This window comes from Scylla paramamosain, chromosome 1 (genome assembly GCF_035594125.1).
Source record: "Scylla paramamosain isolate STU-SP2022 chromosome 1, ASM3559412v1, whole genome shotgun sequence".
NCBI lineage: Eukaryota > Metazoa > Arthropoda > Malacostraca > Decapoda > Portunidae > Scylla > Scylla paramamosain.
The window spans coordinates 5,400,001-5,422,156 of record NC_087151.1 but is presented as its reverse complement, the minus strand read 5'-3'; the positions used below and the strand labels follow the sequence as shown (position 1 = coordinate 5,422,156).

The 22,156-nt window shown below is 43.9% G+C and overlaps 1 protein-coding gene across 1 annotated transcript in view; it reads right to left on the bottom strand.

The window, feature by feature from the left end:
* LOC135092994 (peroxidase-like) overlaps positions 1-22,015 on the bottom strand; it is a 71,266-nt gene extending 49,251 nt beyond the window's left edge. The window contains exon 1 of the mRNA XM_063991866.1: positions 21,861-22,015. Coding sequence (XP_063847936.1) covers positions 21,861-21,874 — 14 coding nt within the window. The 5' untranslated portion in view covers positions 21,875-22,015. The remainder of the gene's footprint in view (positions 1-21,860) is intronic.
* Between the last annotated feature and the right edge of the window lie 141 nt (positions 22,016-22,156).

Below are 22,156 nucleotides of genomic sequence, written 5' to 3'. Positions count from 1 at the left end.
TCTGGAGTGAACAAAAACATGATCTGTAAGACTCGCCACACCACATTAATTTCCAGTCTCTCACACTCGCCTCTTTGACCATATTCTTGAACAATTTAAACTTTCTAAAGAGAAGTATCTTCAAAGGCCACAGAAATGACTAGTCGGATTCTCATTATATATATTTTTCCCCGTTCAGAAAGAGGAATATATTTTAAATTATCACTGGAATCAAGAGAACATCCTTGGAAGCCCCAGCAACTGTTAAAAGTGGTCAAAATAAGACACCGTAACGTTTAAAAATGTGGAGCTTTCACTTATTCGACATTTGTAAACTAACTGATGACGAAAAAAAAAAAAAAAAAGTCTTAGGTGAATATTCTACCAAAGACAAGATATTCCACTAACGATGAGATGAGACACATTAAATACGTTACGAGCAAATCAAGAATGCCATAGAACAAAACAAGATATTTCATTCAATCTCAACCCAATCTTTACTAATGATGCATTCAGGTGTCACTCAGCACACACCACAGATGAACCCGCCCGGAACACCAGGCCATAACTACACAAATTGGTTTCTTGTTGTTTACTCTCACGCTGCAAGCCCCTCTAAGCCAGCGGGGCGTGGCATCTGGCTTAACCCACCCAGCCCTAACCATTGTGTAATGACATGAACTGCTGCTGTCGATGATGATGGTAATGATGGTGATGGTGATGATGATGGTGATGGTAATGATAGTGATGGTGATGGTGATGATGGTGATAATAATAATGGTGATAGTGATGATGATGGTGATGATAATGATGGTGATGAAGATGGTGATGATAATGCCAAGCTCTTTCCAGCAATACATGACATATAGCACACAAAAACAATAGATATAATTCATGGTAACTACAACCCAGCAAAGATTATACAACACAGGAAGACTCGTGACCCGTGAAGCAGTTCGTGACACGGAGATTTAGACAGACACTGACAGACAGACAGACAGACAGACAGACACAAAGAGACGCACAAGGAGGCAAGTAGGGAGGCAGACATACGTAGTTACTTTCATAATATATAATAACAATTACTTCCATTTCTACAATTATACAGATCTCCCGAGATTTGGGATTTTCAGAGCGGTTCATGAGGATGTTGTGAATGGAGGTCCTAATCTACAGTGAAGGACGAGAGTTTTAGTTCTTCGTGATGGGAGTTTTGTGTTCCCGCTGAGCAAGACACGAACGGAGACAACTGGGCTCTATTTTAACGTGATAGTTTATTCTTTTATTTCCTTACACATTTTGTCATATAGTTTCGTTCATCGAGTCTACTTTGAATGAAAGGCTAAAGCTATTACTACTACTACTGCTACTACTATTACTACTACTACTACTACTACTACTACTACTACTACTACTACTACTACTACTATCATCATTATTACAGTATTCTTCTTCTTCCTTTTTATTATCATTATTAGAAAGTACGCATCTCTTCCTACTAACGATAAAGCGTGTTTTCAGCTTTCGAAAGGTTTCACAACGACACACACACACACACACACACGAACACGAACACACACACAAACGAAAAAAAAAAAAAAAATAAGATGGCACATCCATCATCATCATCATCACCATCTTTCATCTTATTTTTGTGTTTTTCATGCCCTCACATTCACTTTCCATGCAGCACGTGTCCATCTTGGCCACTCTCACCCACTAACCGCTGGCCCTCTCCCTCCTCACGCACCCACTCATCTCTGTCAGCTGATTTTGTAGTTTTTGTATTATTTGTGCTATTTTGTGATCTTAGGTGATTGAATCTCTTTGTATTACAGTTAATTTTGGACTGTTCCATGATTTACACAAAGTTAGTAGACAAAAAATGTAAATGTATTCATATTTTTTACATATATCCATTTATCTTCGTCTCTCTCTCTCTCTCTCTCTCTCTCTCTCTCTCTCTCTCTCTCTCTCTCTCTCTCTCTCTCTCTCTCTCTCTCTCTCTCTTTATGTGTGTGTGTGTGTGTGTGTGTGTGTGTGTGTGTGTGTGTGTGTGTGTGTGTGTGTGTGTACAAGTGTTACTCGAGAGCGTGAAAGTGTCCGTTTCTTAATTCCTTTCACTTGTCGTTTTCCCTCAGTGTGACTCAGTTCTTTATTGGGGAAGAGGAGGAAGAGGAGGAGGAGGAGGAGGAGGAGGAGGAGGAGGAGGAAGAGGAGGAGGAGGGGGGAGTAAAAGTGCTAACATGTTCATCTTCCGGTTTTTTTCCTCGCCAATTTCTTCTGACGTTTTTTTTATCTTACCCAATGAAGCTTGAAATCATGAGTGAGAGAGAGAGAGAGAAAAAAAAAAAAAAGAACCAGCGGATTTATCAGAACAAAAATTCTTCTAGCCACACTATTTTCTCTCACACACACACACACACACACACACACACACACACACACACACACACACACACACACACACACACACACACACACACACACACACACATACATACACACACAAACGCACGCACACGGAAGCGGTCTTGTCTGCACACACTAACTTAGTCACCTGTGTTTAGACTTTCTCCCCTCACACACACACACACACACACACACACACACACACACACGCGCGCGCAGAGAAGCAAAGAAGCAGCAGTCAGGCAGGCGGATGGACGCACCAAGTCACTCCCTGAGAGCTCGCCACTTTTATCCCCTTCCACCCTGTTGCTAAATTTAACCCCATTTCGTCGCACTCCCTCATTCCGTTTTCTCTTTCCGGCGATATATGAAAGCTTAAAAATTTACTGTCCGACCTTCTGTGTGACTGAAATGTTATATTCCCCAACTCATCAATAGTTGTTATTCATTTACAGCTGTCTGCGGTGAAAGTTCTCAGTTAGAGGAGTGTGTACATAAAGTTTTTTTACTCCTTCATCTCTCTTGGTTGTTCCTTTTGCCAATCTTTTGTTGTCTTTTTTCATTTAATATTTTCCTCACCAGCATAGCAGTTGAGGAGGCAGGATATATTGACAGGTAAGGCAAGATTCCTTCAGGTTTGGGTGACAAGGAAGGTGAAACGTAAGAAGGTGCGTGCGAGGAGAGAGGAGACGAGGAAAGGAAAAAAAAAAGAAGACAATACAAGATCTTCGTTTTCCTTATCAACAATGTGTGTTATCTCTTCATGCTTACTGACCGTGTGTGTGTGTGTGTGTGTGTGTGTGTGTGTGTGTGTGTGTGTGTGTGTGTGTGTGTGTGTGTGTGTGTGTGTGTGTGTGTGTGAGTAGGGGAAGGTGTGTTAGCCAGAACCAAACCCACAAACAGGTCCTAAATCCTTCTTTGTCACCTCTACAATGACTTGCTTGTGCCGGACTACTCTTTTTTCTCCCTTTTCCCTACCTCTTTCTCATTGTCTGTGTGTGTGTGTGTGTGTGTGTGTGTGTGTGTGTGTGTGTGTGTGTGTCTTTCTCTTTTTTTTTTTTGTGTGGGGTCAAGCTGTTCCCTATTTCTATTTTTTGCATGATCGTTTCTTACTCCCTGTGTCAGTCCGTTTGTCTGTCTGTCTATCTGTCTAACTTTACACACACACACACACACACACACACACACACACACGGTCTCTCTCTCTCTCTCTCTCTCTCTCTCTCTCTCTCTCTCTCTCTCTCTCTCTCTCTCTCTCTCTCTCTCTCTCTCTCTCTCTCCCCCCAGCAATAACATGCTTTCTCTCTATATACATTTTTTTTTTGTCATCTCAGCTTCGTTCTTAAAATTCTGTTATAGTGTTTTCAGACTCTCTCTCTCTCTCTCTCTCTCTCTCTCTCTCTCTCTCTCTCTCTCTCTCTCTCTCTCTCTCTCTCACTTCCTGCCTCATTGGTAGTCAAGTTACAAGAAGAAGACTTGCAGGTCACGAACGTTTGAGAGGCGAGGCCATGGAGGAGGAGGAGGAGGAGGAGGAGGAGGAGGAGGAGGAGGAGGAGGAGGAGGAGGAGGAGGAGGAGGAGGAGGAGGAGGAGGAGAAGAAGAAGAAGAAGAAGAAGAAGAAGAAGAAGAAGAAGAAGAATAAGCGGAAAAAAGAAGACGATAAGAACAAGGAAGAGGACGAGGAAGAGGAGGACAAGCAAATAGATACAGGAAACAATAAAGAGGTGGTGAAACAAGAAGAAGAAGAAGAAAAAAAAGAATAGAGGGAGGAGGAGGAGGAGGAGGAGGAAGAGGTGAAAGGGAAAGGGAGGAGGAAGAGGAGACAAATTAAATGAAAATGACAGTGATTAAGCATACATGATAAAAAGATAAAATGAAAAACGATACTGAATGGTAAGGAATGACAAGAAGGAAGATAAATGATAGAGAGAAAGAGGGGGAGAGAGAGAAAAAAAAGAGAGAGAAGGTGATAGAAGATAAGCGTGATGATAATGAAGGCCAAAAGAAAATACAAAGAAAAAAGGAAGAAGAAAAGGTGAAAGTTGGAAGACAACATATAAGGAAAGACGTGATTGAAAAGAATGTGTGCAAGGAAGAGAGGATAAACAAGACTAACATAGAACATCCAAGGAAAACATACAGGAGAGGAGAGAGAGAGAGAGAGAGAGAGAGAGAGAGAGAGAGAGAGAGAGAGAGAGAGAGAGAGAGAGAGAGAGAGAGAGAGAGAGAGAGAGAGAGAGAGAGAGAGAGAGAGAGAGAGAGTGTACACAGGTGCCCATGATCTAGCAAGTGTAATCAGTCAACAGGTAACAATACTAAGCCATCTATTTCAGTGTCCATGAGGAAGAATCACACACGAATCTCTCTTGTCTCTGTAAACACGTGCGGCCAAAGGAGCAGTGCGAGTTTCTCTGCCTTCTTTGTCACATCAAACCGTAAGTCCCACAAGACGAGGGAGGTTGAGGAAGGGCAGCATACTGGTTTCCATTGACCAAACCATGACCTGACCTAATAAACCCCAGTCTGATACTTCCTTTGTGCCACATCAAACCTGACCCACAAGACACAAACGGCGAGAGAGGCTGGGGAAAGACAGCATACCGGTTTCCACTGACCAAACCATGACCTGACCTACTAAACCCAAGTCTGGAGTTAGAAATGGAGAGTCAATAATTTCACTTAGCCATTTTCTAATTATTTCTCTGTTCTTCGCTATAGCCAAGTATAAAATTTTCATGGTCATAGCACTGCCTGATACGTTAGCGTCGAAATACAATAACAGCAAACCGGCTTTAACGCCCAAATGGAATCCTTCCCTTCTCGCTGCCTACGCCTGTCTCCCGTACATCACAGCAAGGAGAGACTGTCAAGCCTTTCACTGCTATGCTCGTTTTTATTGACATTCATAACACTGTACAGAAAAAAAAACTTCCTTGGACACAAAAAAGAGAGAATAGGGGGCTGACTTTGTGTTTCCAGACTACAAAACTATTTAAGGGACTGTAATAGAGGAAATAAGTATCCAGAAAGTTGTTGATTATGAGAAAAAACTGTCATTAAAAGGGTTAAACACACGGATATATCACCTTGCAAGTCTACTAATGCAACTTAACAACACAATACTAACCTCATGTGACGTGGTTCCCTGCCTGTCCTTGTCTCCCTTATATTATAGCAAGCATACTATTAATATTAAACGCACACATACTGTACATCATCTTATGAGTTTACTGATACAACTTACCACTAAGCTCTTCTACGTGATGTGGTTGCTTGATTAAGTCTAATATGCCACCATGAATACACGTTGAAGAACTTAGAGTCAAGTGGGGTTTTGTCTCTTGAGGTACTGTTAAAAATGAGTACCTTCTGTTGGCCATTGGTAAACGTCGGTGAGAACATTAAGACGTCATAATTAGTAAAGATGTTTGTACTGTAATATCTTGAAGAGGAACACCGTAAAGAGATTCTCTGTGCAAATATAAGAAGTTTTTTTGTTTTATCTTTTTTTTTTTTTTATGTTACCGATACCATCTTCATTCTCTCATCCCGTTTTCCTTCATTTTTCCACTACTTCCTGCCCCCTTCTCCATTCCATCTTCCTTCCTCTGTGCCTGTTCGCTAGTTTCCTTCCTTCTTCCTCTTCGCTTCTCTAGTACGACTTCCTCCTACCATCTTCATTCTCTCATCCCGTTTTCCTTCATTTTCCACTACTTCCTGCCCCCTCTCCAGTCCATCTTCCTTCCTCTGTGCCTGTTCGCTAGTTTCCTTCCTTCTTCCTCTTCGCTTCTCTAGTACGACTTCCTCCTACAAGTTTCCTTCTTTCTTTACTTCCTCTTCACGGTATTTCCCTTTCACCTCCTCCTTCTATATCTTCCGTTTCCCTTTTTCCTTCCTTGCTTTCTATGTTCCTTTCCTTACACTTCCACTTCCTCTTCCATATTTCCTATCTTCCTTCCTTCCTCCTTACGTTCTACTTTCACCTCCTCCTCCTGCTCCTTCATCTCCATCTCCATTCTCGTTTCCTTTCTCTTTCTTTTCAAGTTCCTTCCCTTTCTCCTCCCTTTTAACTATCCCCTTTTCTTCTCCTCTCCCTTTCCTTTCCTTCCCTTCTGTTTGTCTCCGCGTTCTTTCTTTCTTCTCCTTAACTTTTCCCCTTCTCCACCTCTCTCTTCTGTTCTCCTTCACGTTCTGTCCTTCTCTTCTCCTCTTCCCCTCCCATAAAGGTCTTCCCTTCCCCTCATTACCTTTGTGGAGAAAGAAAAAAATGTCCTTGAGAGTCCCTGATGGCGTGGCGGGTCAGGAGGGAATGGGGAGAGGTCACTGGTCATCAACACTCTCTCTCTCTCTCTCTCTCTCTCTCTCTCTCTCTCTCTCTCTCTCTCTCTCTCTCTCTCTCTCTCTCTCTCTCTCTCTCTCTCTCTCTCTCTTTCTCTCAATACTGACTTGTCTTTCTCTATTTCATTTCTTTTCCTTTTCTGTCATCTGTCTCCAGAGAGAGAGAGAGAGAGAGAGAGAGAGAGAGAGAGAGAGAGAGAGAGAGAGAGAGAGAGAGAGAGAGAGAGATTCTGGTGGTGTTATTGCCAAATACATTTTCCTTCCTCTTCCTATTAAGGACACACACACACACACACACACACACACACACACACACACACACACACACACACACACACACACACACACACACACACACACCTGAAGAAAAATTTAGCGCATCTTGACTTTTTTTCCTCTTCAATAACTGTAACTTGAACAAGACGCTGACCCTGAGGAAGACAAGGAGGAGGAGGAGGAGGAGGAGGGGGAGGAGGAGGGGAATGGGAAGCTCCTACAGGAAGACTTGGCGCGGTAAGAGGTCAAGTACGAATGTCTAGTTGGATTCTTTTTTTGTTACTTTCCCACAGGTGTCCTAAATGCTCCTCCTCCTCCTCCTCCTCCTCCTTCTCTCCTTTAGTCTTCCTTTCTGTCTCTGTTCCACGTTTTTTCCATCAATTATCCCCCCACCATCTCTCTCTCTCTCTCTCTCTCTCTCTCTCTCTCTCTCTCTCTCTCTCTCTCTCTCTCTCTCTCTCTCTCTCTCTCTCGTTTGTTCGTTCGCTCGCTCGTTAAGGACACCAGGCTAGTTATTATCCACTTCCCATTCTTCCCTTCCTTACTTTTCTTTATATCAGTTACTACTCATCAACTTAACGCCTCTTCCTTCTTTCTTTACATTATTTATCAAACTCGTTACATTTCTTTGCCTCGCCTCTCATTCTTCATTCAAGCTCCTTCTTATGCTATTCTTTTCTCTTTATTTATTTATTTTTAGCTTTCCTCTCCAGCTCCAGCTCCAGCTAGTTTCTCTTCTTTTCTTATCTTACCGCGTCTTAACTTTCGCTTTCCTACTCCTTCTCAACCTCTTCACTTTCCTTTTCTTCATCCTCAACCCTTCTCTTAACTTTCCCTTTCTGTTTCTACTTAACCTCTTTCGTTCTTCTTTTCAGTTGCACCATCTAGTCTTCCCTATATATTCATTTTTTAATCTCCCTTTCCTTCATCCTGCCTCCATTTATTCTTCCATTTTTGTGTCTCCTTGATTTCTTGTTTTTCTACGTCCTTTAAGATTTCCATGAAACTCCCTTCCCTTCCCTTCCCTCATCTTACCTCCCACCAACAGTTCCTTTTCTGCCTCGCCTTAACATCCTTCCTTCCTTTCCAAGCCTTCCTTCCTCTCCCCGAGCGTCCCCCAGCACAGGGTCGCATCATGTAACTCGCTCATAATCACCGCAACGATCGGCGTTCCCAACAAGACCCGCGGCAAAAACAGCAAAGCGTCCCTTACGTCATAGCCAGTTGGGCGACCTTGGCCCTCTGCCCCTGTCTGGTCGGTACCCAGCGCGGGGCACGCCGACTAGGTTCGCTGGTTAGGTGACGCGGTGATGTTCCTGCATTGGCTCACTGACTGACCTGCTGACTGACTTGACTGCCTTAACAGGTGTCTGGTTGACTGACTGGCTAATTGATTGGTACGTTAAGACGACTGCTTGTCTGTCAATCCGTCTGTCTGTGTATCTGACGGACTTCCTATACTTGGGCAAGTCTGGAATATTAATTTCGCCACCTGACAGCACGCAAGCATGGTAACACTGTCACCAGGCGATGTTCTCTCTCGCTGATTGGTTGAAACGTTCTCATCTGTTTCAAGACGTGCGGCGAGCTGACTTTATATTCATACCCAACCAAAAAAAATCTATGTACCTACAAGGCATTATACAAATATACATGTATTTCTTTATGCACAAGGAAGATCCATGGGCAAAAAAAACAAATCTAGTAAAAAGAAAAAAAAAAGAATAATTAAAAGCACGTTAATTGTTTCTTCTATAAAATAAATGGAAAGAGTACTAAACAAGAGCCAATTCAGTTCATAAGCAGTCAGGTGTTCTACAAAATAAGTGTTTTGGTTAAGTCAGCGTGCTACTCACTGACTGGGTGACTCGCAGACCTACTGACTGACAAGCTGACTGGGACACTTCAGGCATATCTAAGCAACCATCTGCTTGTCTTATCAACTGATGTCCCGTGTGATTGAAGGACTGAATGAGTGACTGCCAGCTGACTCAAAGTTCTGAATTCTCGTGGTGACTTGACGAGCTAGTGACTGGATGACAGATAGCGATGTAGTTTTTATCATTGACAATTTAACAGACCGACTACGTGTTCGTTCTCTAATAAAGAGTATGACTGAAACGAGAGAGAGAGAGAGAGAGAGAGAGAGAGAGAGAGAGAGAGAGAGAGAGAGAGAGAGAGAGAGAGAGAGAGAGAGAGAGAGAGAGAGAGAGAGAGAGAGAGAGGTGCTGATTACGGGAAATGAAGAAAGTTAAAGAGGGAAAAGGAAAAAAATAGAAAAAAAAAGATGCAAAAGTAATGAATAAAAGAAAGGACGAAAGAGAGGAAAGACGGAAGAAGGAGAAAGCAAATAAATATAAGAATATAAGAAAAACAAGGAATAAAAAGAGGAAAAGATATACAAAAAAAAACACAAACAAACGAGAAAAGCAAGTAAAAAATAAGGAAGAGGTGGAAGTGAACAAAGAGGAGGAGGAGGAGGAGGAGGAGGGGAAATTAAGCAAGGAGGGAGGTAGGAAGGGAGGAGTAAGCTGCAGGATAAGCCTATTTATAGTATATGAACTAAGACACACCACCTCCCCTCTTCTTCCTCCCCCTTCCTTCTTTCCTTCCTTCACCTTCATGACCTTCACTCAGACTCCCAACATCTTCCCCCCACTCCTTCCCCATACCCCAATAACACCCTTCCCCACCTCCTCCCGGTCAAAGGCAAACATTCTCTACTCCTCCTCCTCCACACACACACACACACACACACACACACACACACACACACACACACACACACACACACAGAGATGCAGACACAAACCTATGATCGTCCATGCTTGCGTAAACTCACACACTCATATACATAAATGAATAATGCATGTATAAACAATTCTAGTGATAAATATACAAACGTTAATGCATTTTATCTCCCTTCCACAATTTCTTTTTCTTCCTTCCTTCCTTCCTTCCTTCTAGCTTTTCTTTCCTTCTTTTCCCTAATGATTATACCTGTAACACCGAATCTCTCTCTCTCTCTCTCTCTCTCTCTCTCTCTCTCTCTCTCTCTCTCTCTCTCTCTCTCTCTCTCTCTCTCCTGGTCTTGACTATGGAGCTCAGGTGAAAATGGACTCACCTGTGGCAATTAATTACGAGCCGCGCCATTCTAGTTCCAGTTTTAAGGACACGATGGTTTTGTTTTTCCTTTCTCAGTTGTTTTTTACTCACTGAGTCTTGAAAGTGAAAGGCGGCGGGAGCTTACCTGGAACGAAAGAAAGGTAAAGGTTAATACGGCTTTATGAGGACAAGTAAACACACACACACACGGAGAGAGAGAGAGAGAGAGAGAGAGAGAGAGAGAGAGAGAGAGAGAGAGAGAGAGAGAGAGAGAGAGAGAGAGAGAGAGAGAATCTTAATTAAGTCTCCTCTGTTCACCACGGAGGGGAAAGGATGGGGGAGAATCCGTAATCCGGTTCACTTCAATGACCTTACAACAGGATATCTGACCAAGTTACACACACACACACACACACACACACACACACACATACACATACACACACACAAACACACACATATTAATAGGCGAACTGAAATGACAGTAAAATCGACTGACTGAATGATCAAATTACTAACAACACGTCTGTGATTGATGGAACAAATAAATATAGAACGATATGAAAAGACGCTGGACATTTGCATTGGTAAGGAGAGTAGAAGCGCTAGAGAAGCACTAAAGATGATCACGTTACCAACCAGGTCTTGGCCAAGGAAAAAATAAGAAATGTTGAAATAAATACATGACGAGACGAGGCACAGGAGAAAGTGTCGGCCAGGAACAGTACAGACGGAGCATGCGCGAGAGTATGAAGGAAGAAAATAATACAGAAATATTCACTTCAGTCGACGCAAGACAACGTGAGCACTTTTACTTTCCAGGTTAGGGAAGTTCTGATTTATGAGTGTGTTTCACCTTTTCGATCGTTTATGCTCTGGCTGTTTGTGATTTCCTAATTATGAAAGAATTTAAGCGTGGTGTGTGTGTGTGTGTGTGTGTGTGTGTGTGTGTGTTTATTTATATATGTAGATATGCCTTGTATGACAAAAATATTTACTAATACATCTTTTACTGTTATTATTGCCACTGCTACTACTACTACTACTACTACTACTACCTCTACTACCATCACCACCACCATTACAACAATTGCACACTATTACAACAATAAGAACAAGATCAAGAACAAGAACAACAATAAATGCTACCACAACGACCACCACCACCATTGCTATTACTACTACTACTACTACTACTACTACTACTACTACTACTACTACCATTACGCCAAATCAGGATGGTCAAGAAGACCCTAAGTTCGGCCTTGCCTGGAGCACCGTGCACCCGTTCCTCCCCGCTTCCCTCGCCATGGCAGAGAATGCAGGGGAGGATGGGCCGGGGAATCCCTGCCGTGTCCTTCCCTTCGTAATGGTCACACCAAAACCGGGACTCATCATTATTATTATTATCATTTAATGTGGACGGGCGAGGTTAGAAGGTGTACAGGATTTAAGAAGGAAAAAAAAAGGGGGAAAACGAAAGTGAACACCGCAAGAAAAGAGAGATATTTTATTAATGATATTTTTTCCCGAACTTAATTTTTTTTCCCCTTCGTGTTCATTTCCAGAAGCGAGTTATTGCATATTACAAACAACTTCAAGCAGAAAAAGTTTACTTATTACTACTTTCACCTTGTTACGGTTCTTGTTGTCTGGTGAGGAGAGTAACACGAGGTAAAGACGGAAATATACAAGGTCACAGCTGCCCCGGTGCCTGTTGTGACTCGAGGAAAGAACAAAACAGAAGACACGCCACGCAGCATGTCCTTCTCTGCTCTCTTATTATGATACATGCAAGAGAGGAAATTGCTGTATCTTCCTTCTCTGCATAGTAATTTACCATACCTTGCAAGTCGTGTGAATGTGAATATATTTCCTTAAAACACATCTCTCTCTCTCTCTCTCTCTCTCTCTCTCTCTCTCTCTCTCTCTCTCTCTCTCTCTCTCTCTCTCTCTCTGTGTGTGTGTGTGTGTGTGTGTGTGTGTGTGTGTGTGTGTGTGTGTGTGTGTGTGTGTGTGTGTGTGTGTGTGTGTGTGTGTGTGTGTGTGTGTGTGTGTGTGTGTCTCAAAATTACAGCACAAATCGTGAACATGTTACAAGACATAAGTGCACGTAATATTTCTCAAATAATGACGACAACGCTTCAAATTATAGGCCGAGAAACTCAACGAGTGAGTCAGAGTGAGAGTTCGTGAGTCAAGGGCGAGTGTGAGAGTGAGCCCCACCCTATCTCTCTCTCTCTCTCTCTCTCTCTCTCTCTCTCTCTCTCTCTCTCTCTCTCTCTCTCTCTCTCTCTCTCTCTCTCTCTTACATTTACTATGAGAAAGACAAGGAAATACTGACAAATAGAGACAGACAGGCATACAGACAGAAAGACAGACAGTAACACACACAGCAAGACATACATGACAATATAAAAAATGGTTGAGGCTAATAAAAAAATAAATAAACAAACCACAGAAGACAGACTCTCCCACTCACACACTTCTAAAACCAAAGAAAGAAACAAACAGAACATTTTTTTTCTCTCTCTCACACACAGACACACATATACAGAACAATTTCTCCTACGAACCCTCATTCCACTCTCCTACTTCATTTCCTCCCACCATGAAACAGCAAGACACACACACACACACACACACACACACACACACACACACACACACACACACACACACACACACACACACACACACACACACACACACACACACACACACACACACACACACACCTGATTTCCTTGACGTCACCGCCCTCCCCCTTGGTACTCTCTCAATTAGCATGACAAGTGAGTGCAACTGACTCTCTTTATACACTCATGTGACCTCTCATTATAATGCTTCGAATGAGTGACGCTTTCTACTGAGGCTGTGAATACTGCAGGTGTTAGTGGGACTATTGATTGTAACGCTAACACCGGTACTGATGTTGTGATGTCCCAGTCTGTGGTATAATTAGTGGCAGTAATAGTAACTGGTGTAGTATTACTATCAGTGTTACGGTGAAGTTATTATTATTATTATTTTTCGTTTTTCTTATATGAAATTATGTTGGGGTATTGTTTCGTATTGTAGAGTCTGTGTATCTACTGCTTGGATGCACACACAAACACACTGTCTCTCTCTCTCTCTCTCTACATACGCGTCAGTCAGTCGTGTTGGGCAATAGGACACAAAGCAAAACCAACAAGATAAATTGCTTATCATTCCTTCGAGACAAAGTGAAGCAGCACAGTTACAGTGATTTAGGAGAGATTACGTGCTGGTTACGTGATGATGATGATGGAGGAGGAGGAGGAGGAGGTAGTGGTGCTGGTGTCGCAGTATTAGGTCGAGGGTTCGGCACGTGCGGGCTGGCGTGGGCGTGGCGCGGGTGTGGGCGTGATGGAAGGTGTCGCGGGTCATGTCAGTGGCAAGGTTGTTGAGTGAGGCAACGGTGGCGTGCGAGAGCGAGAGCGAGCGAACGAGCGAGAGAGAGAGAGAGAGAGAGAGAGAGAGAGAGAGAGAGAGAGAGAGAGAGAGAGAGAGAGAGAGAGAGAGAGAGAGAGAGAGAGAGAGAGAGAGAGAGAGAGTGAAGAAGGAAAAATGATGCCAATATTATAAATTCACTGGAGATTTCAACGCAGCTCAAAATACCAATCCAGAAATTTGAGATTTCAACACCTAATAAGTAGAAGTCTGAATTCCAAATACCTTACAGAAAAACTTGAGACCCTATTATGAGCTGACACACTGCCATCTCTCTCTCTCTCTCTCTCTCTCTCTCTCTCTCTCTCTCTCTCTCTCTCTCTCCTAATATGGTTTCTTTTTCTTTCCATTTTGTCACCTTCTTTGTCTCCTCGTCACGCCTCGAATGAACTTTTACGTTATTGCTTTTTCTCCTCCCCTTTCTACCTCCTCCTCCTCCTTAAGTGCGTCCTTCCTCTTCCTCCCCGTGGGGCGTGCGGTGGCGGCTGACGGGCATTCCTTTTCTCATCGTAACGGTAAAGCAAGGACACTCTGGAAAGCCCGTGCCCGAACATACTCTCTTTCCACCATCTCTCTCTCTCTCTCTCTCTCTCTCTCTCTCTCTCTCTCTCTCTCTCTCTCTCTCTCTCTCTCTCTAGATCTTCATTTTCTATTTCTTATGGATGTTATGTAAGAAATAAGACAAGACTATACTACTACTACTACTACTACTACTACTACTACTTCTACTAATACCGCCACCACCATCATTACTTGTACTACGATAACCAATAACAACAGCAATTACAAAGAAGCAAAGAGTTCCCAGCTTCCGTCCCTTCATCACGTGTTAATAATAAGGGGCGTCTGGGGTTTTTACTTTCATTTCCTTATCGACTGCTGGCACAATAACGGCGTCTCTCCGGTGGGAAGTCAAGGGAGGGAGGGAGGGAGGGAGGGAGATGCAGGGAAAGACGTAAGGGCGGTGGCGGAAGGAAAGGGAGTTGGAGAAAATTATTATGCATTGGATGTCAGAGATAATGAAACTTTCTCTCCATTTCTTGTTCTTGCTTCCTTTGTTTCTATTTTCTTTGGAGATGTCATGGTGTGATGGTGTGATGGTGTGTGTGTGTGTGTGTGTGTGTGTGTGTGTGTGTGTGTGTGTGTGTGTGTGTGTGTGTGTGTGTGTGTGTGTGTGTGTGTAATAAGAAAAAACAACTCATAAATAAACGAAAAAAAAAAAAAATGACATTCATCAGTATTTTCACCCTTCAGTGTTTCTCGCATTTGAAATATTCATCAATTTAATCACCATTACCTTCAGTCTTAGCCAAAGATGTCGAAGGAGGATGCTTTAATGCCTACCGTTTGCACTCATTCATGGCTACACGTCTCTGCTTTCAGTTTATCACAGCGCACCTCCTTCGCCTCTTCCCCTCCCTCACGCACTCACATTCCATCATCTGCCTTACTTCGTGAAGATATTTGAGCCTTCAAGTGAGTGTGCGTGAGTCTGCATTACGTACGTACACGGCGCCCTCTCTAGTTCCCAAAGTATTTCCACACTTTGTCTCCTGAAGGGGCCTCGTGCATGTCATGTTCACGGTGATAACTCTCCAGGAAGGAAAAAAATGCACGTCTCAGGAATGTCAGAGAGGAGACGATGCTACTCCCTCTCTGCTATGACCACTTACAAGAGATTATCATTGTATAAATCTTAAGGAAAAGACAAGACGGAGTGGCGGAGGGCTGAGGAGCTTTAAGTCCGTGTCGGGAGTAAACAATATACGTCTTCAAGTATACTCGTACATCACGGAGCGAGGCGTCAGTTGAGAAGCAAGTGTGTGGTAATTATCTGCTCAACGATTATTAAACACCTTGGCAGAAGACTAAAAAGGTTTAAAGTTTTCCTGTTCCTACTTCGGGCAGCAATATTTTTGTTTTGCTTGACTAACTCGGTGGCGACAGAGGTGGGGAGGGGGGTTGCGGGATGGGTGAGAGGAGAGAGTGAGGAGCGAGGGAGGGAGGGAGTGAAGGGAGGGCAGTATATCTTGCTACACTCCAATGAAGGTCTTGTATTGGTCAGTGTCACGTTCAATCACCTCAAGCACGTGTGTGTGTGTGTGTGTGTGTGTGTGTGTGTGTGTGTGTGTGTGTGTGTGTGTGTGTGTGTGTGTGTGTGTGTGTGTGTGTGTGTGTGTGTGTCCATGTGAGTGCAAATGTGCATATATACTAACGAACACATGTCTGTCCATGTACGTGTATATTTTAGTGCACGTGTACACGGTGATGACTAAGAGGGAACAGTGCACGTCCTGAGGCGAGGAGCACAATGAAAGGTGAATTCACTCGCAGGCAGACGAGAAGCAGTACTTGCCTTTTTTGTATCAGCACATGACAAACACACACACACATACACACACACACACACACACACACACACACACACACACACACACACACACACACACACACACACACACACACACACACAGCCCCTACACCCTACAGACCCTCATCACCTTGTCCCAGTTCCTCCACGCCGCTAATAAACAGTAAGTACCTCGAGGGCTGATTCCTCTTCTTCCCTCCTTCCACTTCTGCCTCTCTCCCCCTCTCCCCGTCCCCTTCCTCCACGCAAGACACAGCCGCTGGTGTGTAACTGGGGGCAACGGGACACGCCCAGGCTCCATGAAAGTGAAAATAAGCAGAGTAACTTGCTTCCCGTTGCCTCGATAAGACTGTTCAGTTTAAGTAAAAGGTAAAGGAGTGAGATTCTGACCGGCTGTCTTTTTTTTTTTTTTGTATGTTGCCTCTGCCCTCAACGGTGTGTGTGTGTGTGTGTGTGAGTGTGTGTGTGTGTGTGTGTGTGTGCATGAGTATCCAAGGGCCTGGTCAAGATAATGCTTCACTTTTCTTTATTTATTTTTATTTTTTTCTTGTGGAAATATGTAACCTTTCTGGATTAGCTACAGAGGGAGGGAGAGAGTAAGGATGGAGGGAAATGAAGGGAAGGAGAGAGTGAGGGGGGAAGGAATGAAGGAGAAAGGGAAAGCAAGGAAGAGAAGGACGGTGGGACTGGTCACTACTTATTCAGATACCGAAAAAAAGAAAAGTGACAGGAGGAGAGCGGAGGCAGTAAGATTAAAGGCGGCAGAAGAAGAGGTCAGGGGAGGATGGAAGCAAAAAATGGACGAGAGAGAGAGAGGAGAGAGAGAGAGAGAGAGAGAGAGAGAGAGAGGAGAGAGAGAGAGAGAGAGAGAGAGAGAGAGAGACTTAAGGGAAATGTTTGGAAATGGAGTAGAATTTGATATAGGTATTAAAGGCAGGTCAAAAAGGGAAGGTGCGGCGCGCCAAGCCAGGGTGCAGACAGGTGGTGGTTGCATGAAAGTGTGTGAAGCAGCGCGGCACAAGGTTTCTTTTCTACGATGCGCCACGTCACTGCCTACATGACCGATCGTAAGAGAGAAAAACGTACGAACTAAATTTAGCTTGCACTTTCTAATTCCTCTCCCTCTCTCCCTATTAATCTATGTTCATCCATTTTGATCAGTATGTCGTGCCCTCTCCTTATTCTATTTAATCTTCCCTTACTTCTCCTCCTCCTGCTGCTCCTCCTCCTTCTTCTTCTGTCCTAAATCTAAGGTACAAATTGCGGGCTCGCGGAGACTAGACACACATAGAAAACGAGATCAGCGGGAACCAATCAGCGGGCGAGGGCGGGGTGATGCAAGCAGCGCAAGCAAGTGAAACGAGGCAACCCGCACTGACCTCCTGCACGTCTCGTAAAGAACACCGCAGGGGGAAAATAGATGAATAAATAAAGGGGAAAAAATGTGAGGAAATGTGAAGTAAAGAAAAATGTATTACAGATCGACTAGAACACAACACCACCATCACTTACCATCGGCACCACCACCACCACCACTACCACGTGCGTTATGGCGGAGGGTGTGTCGCCTGTGGGTGATTCCTGTGGTGGGTGCCTAGTAGGCCTAGGTCTCTGGAGCGTAGCTGGTGATGCTTGTGCTGTTGTAATTGTTGTTGTTGTTGTTGTTAGTGGTGGTGGTGGTGGTGTGGTGGTGGTGGTGGTGGTGGTGGTGATGATGATGATGATGATGATGATGATGATGATGATGATGATGATAATGATGATGATGATGATGATTGATGGATGATGATGATGATGATGGTGGTGATGATGATGGTGGTGGTGGTGGTGGAGGTGGTGGTGGTGTTGGTGGTGTCATTATTATCATCAATATTATTATAATTCTTACTACTAAACTTTACTATTGAAGTGTACAGATTTGTTATGTTGTTTTAGTTGCTGCTTATAACAGTAAAAAAAACAGAGCAAGAAACAAGAAAAAACAAAACAAAACAAGTATAACAACATCGTTAATAATGATGATGATAATAATGATAATTAATAATAATAAAATCAGCACAATAAATAACATTATGCATTATTTTTTCATGAATTGCTCACTGTATATCTGACTGTCATTCTATATTTGTGCCCATGTGTTTCCAGCTGTTAGTCTTCCTGTCTATATGTCTGTTTGCCTATTTCTACATCATTCTCTCTCTCTGATAATTCACACAAAAAGTAAAAAAAAAAAAAAAAAATCGTCTCATTTCAAAACAATGCACGGAATCACCTGTTTGCACACACACACACACACACACACACACACACACACACACACACACACACACACACACACACACACAGTAGCAGCGGGCGTCTTCTCAGTCGGCCAATAAACTGTCAAGGTTGACGCCCCTGATTTGGTAACACTGTCCACGCGCCCGCACAACAGCTTTCCTTGACATTCTATTATTTCACTTGTCTGTCAACTTTTACAGACGTTTCTTCCTTTGTCAGTTTCGATTCTCAGGTGACCTCTTTCCCAGTTTGTTAAAGGATGTATTGCAAATAACTTTGTGTTGGTATTGTTATTGTTTTTTTTTTATGGTGTTATCTTTTTCAAGAAGTGTAGATTGCAGGACAACTTTTCTTGATGAGTGATAAGTCAACGTGATATTCCTTAATTGGGGAAGAGAAAGGAGTTTTTAGCAGGCAGGTCAGAGGAACAGGTTAGCGGGAGTGGTGAAAACAGAGAACCACAGCAAAAACTAAGAGAAAACGCGTGGCTTCAAGGAAGGAGGGAGGAAGAGGAGGAGGAAAGTGTTGAGGTTTCAATTAGTGTGATGAAAAGGTTAATGAATTCACAGACAGGTGAAGCAAAACAGATTATACGTTTCTCATCTGAATTCGACTGAATATTCATGCACTTGATCATCACCACCATGAGTTGCATCTACCAGCACTCCTTCAGGCATTCACTATTCCATTCTCACTCTTTCTTACTTACACTTTCCTCCTTCGTTCTCTCATATTCACTCGACCACTAATAATCTGCTTTTCCACCTGCCTCTGATAAACAAACCTTAGGCAAACTTAACACTGAGGCAAGAGGGAGAAAGTTGCAGGGGAGACTGAGGTTTTTAGGGGATTTTAAGGGAAGGAAGAAGGGAGGCGAGGAGGGAAGGAAGTTCGGAAGGGCAGCAGGCGGCCTTGACATCAACACGTCCTTAAGAAGCCGGTAGTTTGACCACAACGCCCACCAAGACCTTCATGCGTCCTTACACTCTTAAAACACTCGCCTACACACACACACACACACACACACACACACACACACACACACACACACACACACACACACACACACACAACACACACACACACACACACAAATGCACATCACTTCCACGTGCATCACAACACACCCACATAAACTTTTAAGCACACTCTCATCTTCCCACTCACTCACTCACTCAATTTATGTAGGTGCACTAAATTCTGCCACTACAGGGCCAACGTAACACTCCACATACGGCCTATACACACACTTTATATACACACTATGCACGGCCTATATAATTTACACTAATTAACATCCTATGCGTGATGACGACCGTGTACGAGCATGATACGAACATGTCCAACACTCTTTACGTGCACACACACACACACACACACACACACACACACACACACACACACACACACACACACACACACACACACACAAGATATTCCTCAGCCTTGATGCTCAACAGACAGCGCCTTGGATTCCCCTCAACCGCTATTAGTCAACCGACATTCATCACGAGTCATTTACCTTCAGAGAGAGAGAGAGAGAGAGAGAGAGAGAGAGAGAGAGAGAGAGAGAGAGAGAGAGAGAGAGAGAGAGAGAGAGAGAGAGAGAGAGAGAGAGAGAGAGAGAGAGAGAGAGAGAGAGAGAGAGAGAGAGAGAGAGAGAGAGAGAGAGAGACGGATAAACAGACAGAAAGACAGACACACATAAAAAGAGACATGCAAAAAATTGTATAAACAGAGACGGAAAGACAGAAAAAAAAAACCAGAGAAAAATAAAGAACACGGAGATAACAAAGATAAGATAGAGTCACAGACGGACAAGAATAACGAAACACCGACAGACAGAAAGACGGAGATAAAGAGAGAGTGAGAGAGAGAGAAAAGAAAAAAAAAAAGAAACATACATATAAGCATGGATATATACACACAGACAGACAAGGAGAGAAAAAAAAAGACTTGCATTTTCACGAGAAGCAAAATAATAATGCTTGCCTGAGAAGCCGAAACACAAGGTCAACACACACACACACACACACACACACACACACACACACACACACACACACTTCGATATATAAATTTCATCACAATCACTATAATTTCAACCAGACAACCACCGCAGGAGTCTATACTCCTACTAGTACTACTACTACTACCACTACCACTACCACTACCACTACAACTTCCACTACTACCCTTACTCTGCTAATAACAGTTCTCGTCTTCGTCTTTATGCACGTACAGCCTACCTATGTGTGTGAGCGATGTGTGTAACGTGCGTGGGTGTGTGCATGTGTCCTGTCGGTGCGAGTGTGCATGTGGTTGCTACTAACTCATTTTGCATTCTTCTCACAGTCGTGCTGAAATAGGTAGCATCTACGTAGTGATAAAGAAGTCCGTCAAAGTGTCCTGTCCGTCCTGTTTGTCTTACTGAGCATATTAATTTGTTTTCCTCCGTCAGGTGAGGCAGAGATCATGCATCACCATCAGGCAGAGGGCGCGTGATGGATGCATAGATTAACCATGACATTCTCTCTCTCCTCTCTCTCTCCTCTCTCTCTCTCTCCTCTCTCTCTCTCTCTCCTCTCTTGTGTTACCCGGAGCCGCTGAGTCACACGTCACACTGCCTCCCCCACGTAAAAAACTCCAAGCACACCTGGAAGGCCCAAACCATCGACTGAGACCCAGAAAACCCTCTACTCCATCCTGGCCAGGAGAAAAAAAATGACAGTGGCGGTGGTGGCGATGGTGCTGGTGGTGGTGAAGGTTGGAGGATGAGGAAAAAAATATGAGGATGAGGAGAGGAAACAAAAGAAGGATGATGAAATAATAAGAAGATTAGGAGGAGGAAGAAAAGGATAAATGGAAGGCGAAGAAGGAAGATCAGAAATAAACGTAAAGACTCTAGAAGAAAAAAACAGAGTCAACGTCTCAATGAGTAACACCAGGAAAGATCTCTCTCTTTCTCTCTCTCTCTCTCTCTCTCTCTCTCTCTCTCTCTCTCTCTCTCTCTCTCTCTCTCTCTCTCTCTCTCTCTCTCTCTCTTTCAAGCACGGAAAGGAAACATTCGTCATTGGCTGCGCGGCCTTCACACTGCCGCCGCCGCCAAGACAACCTCCACCAGTTCTAACACAGCTTTCCGTCATTACCACTACAATTTCTCCCGCTGCGAATGATCACTTGCAAAGCTTCCTCCTCATTCTTCTTTTCCTCCTCCCACGGGACAAGGAGATATTCCCTCCCACGAACAATACAGCACAATGAATTACAACTGGTGTCCTTATTTTCCACGGCAACGAAGGCAGCGCGTCGTTAATCAAGATAATATCATGTTTGCGCGAGCGTCAATTTCTCCCGCACTCAATATTTCCGTATCGGAGTGTAAGTGCATCCTTCGAGATCGTAATAGTCCATTGTGTCTACGCGGGAAGGATTGCAGCGACGGCGGTGATGGATGAATGTAGCGTATGGCAAGTCGGTAGCAGTAGTAGTACATGTACATATCCTGACGTATTTGCTTCAATCACACGTGGTCTGTACAGGAGCCACTTAGCAGGTCCTCCAGGCATACATCTCCAGCATGAGTGTCGTGGATAGCGCACACATGTGGTCGCGCGGGAATTACCTGAGGAGAGACATGTCGGGACGAGTCGGACCTGCAACTATACGCCTAAGCAGAGTCCCGATGCCGCTTGATACTCGTATGAGGTTACACTGCCGCACCACCAGACTGTTCGAACGCTGTCATACGACTGACGTTCCTCCTGCCAGCGCCGTGCTAAGTTTCTCCCATGTGCTTCCCCGCGCACGCGCAGTGGAGGTCAGCAATGGAAAGGGGGCTAGGGTGGGGGGCGGGAACACACCCGCATAGCACTTAGCGGCCTGTCTCCTGATCTCCCCCTCCCCCCTAAGGCCGAGGCT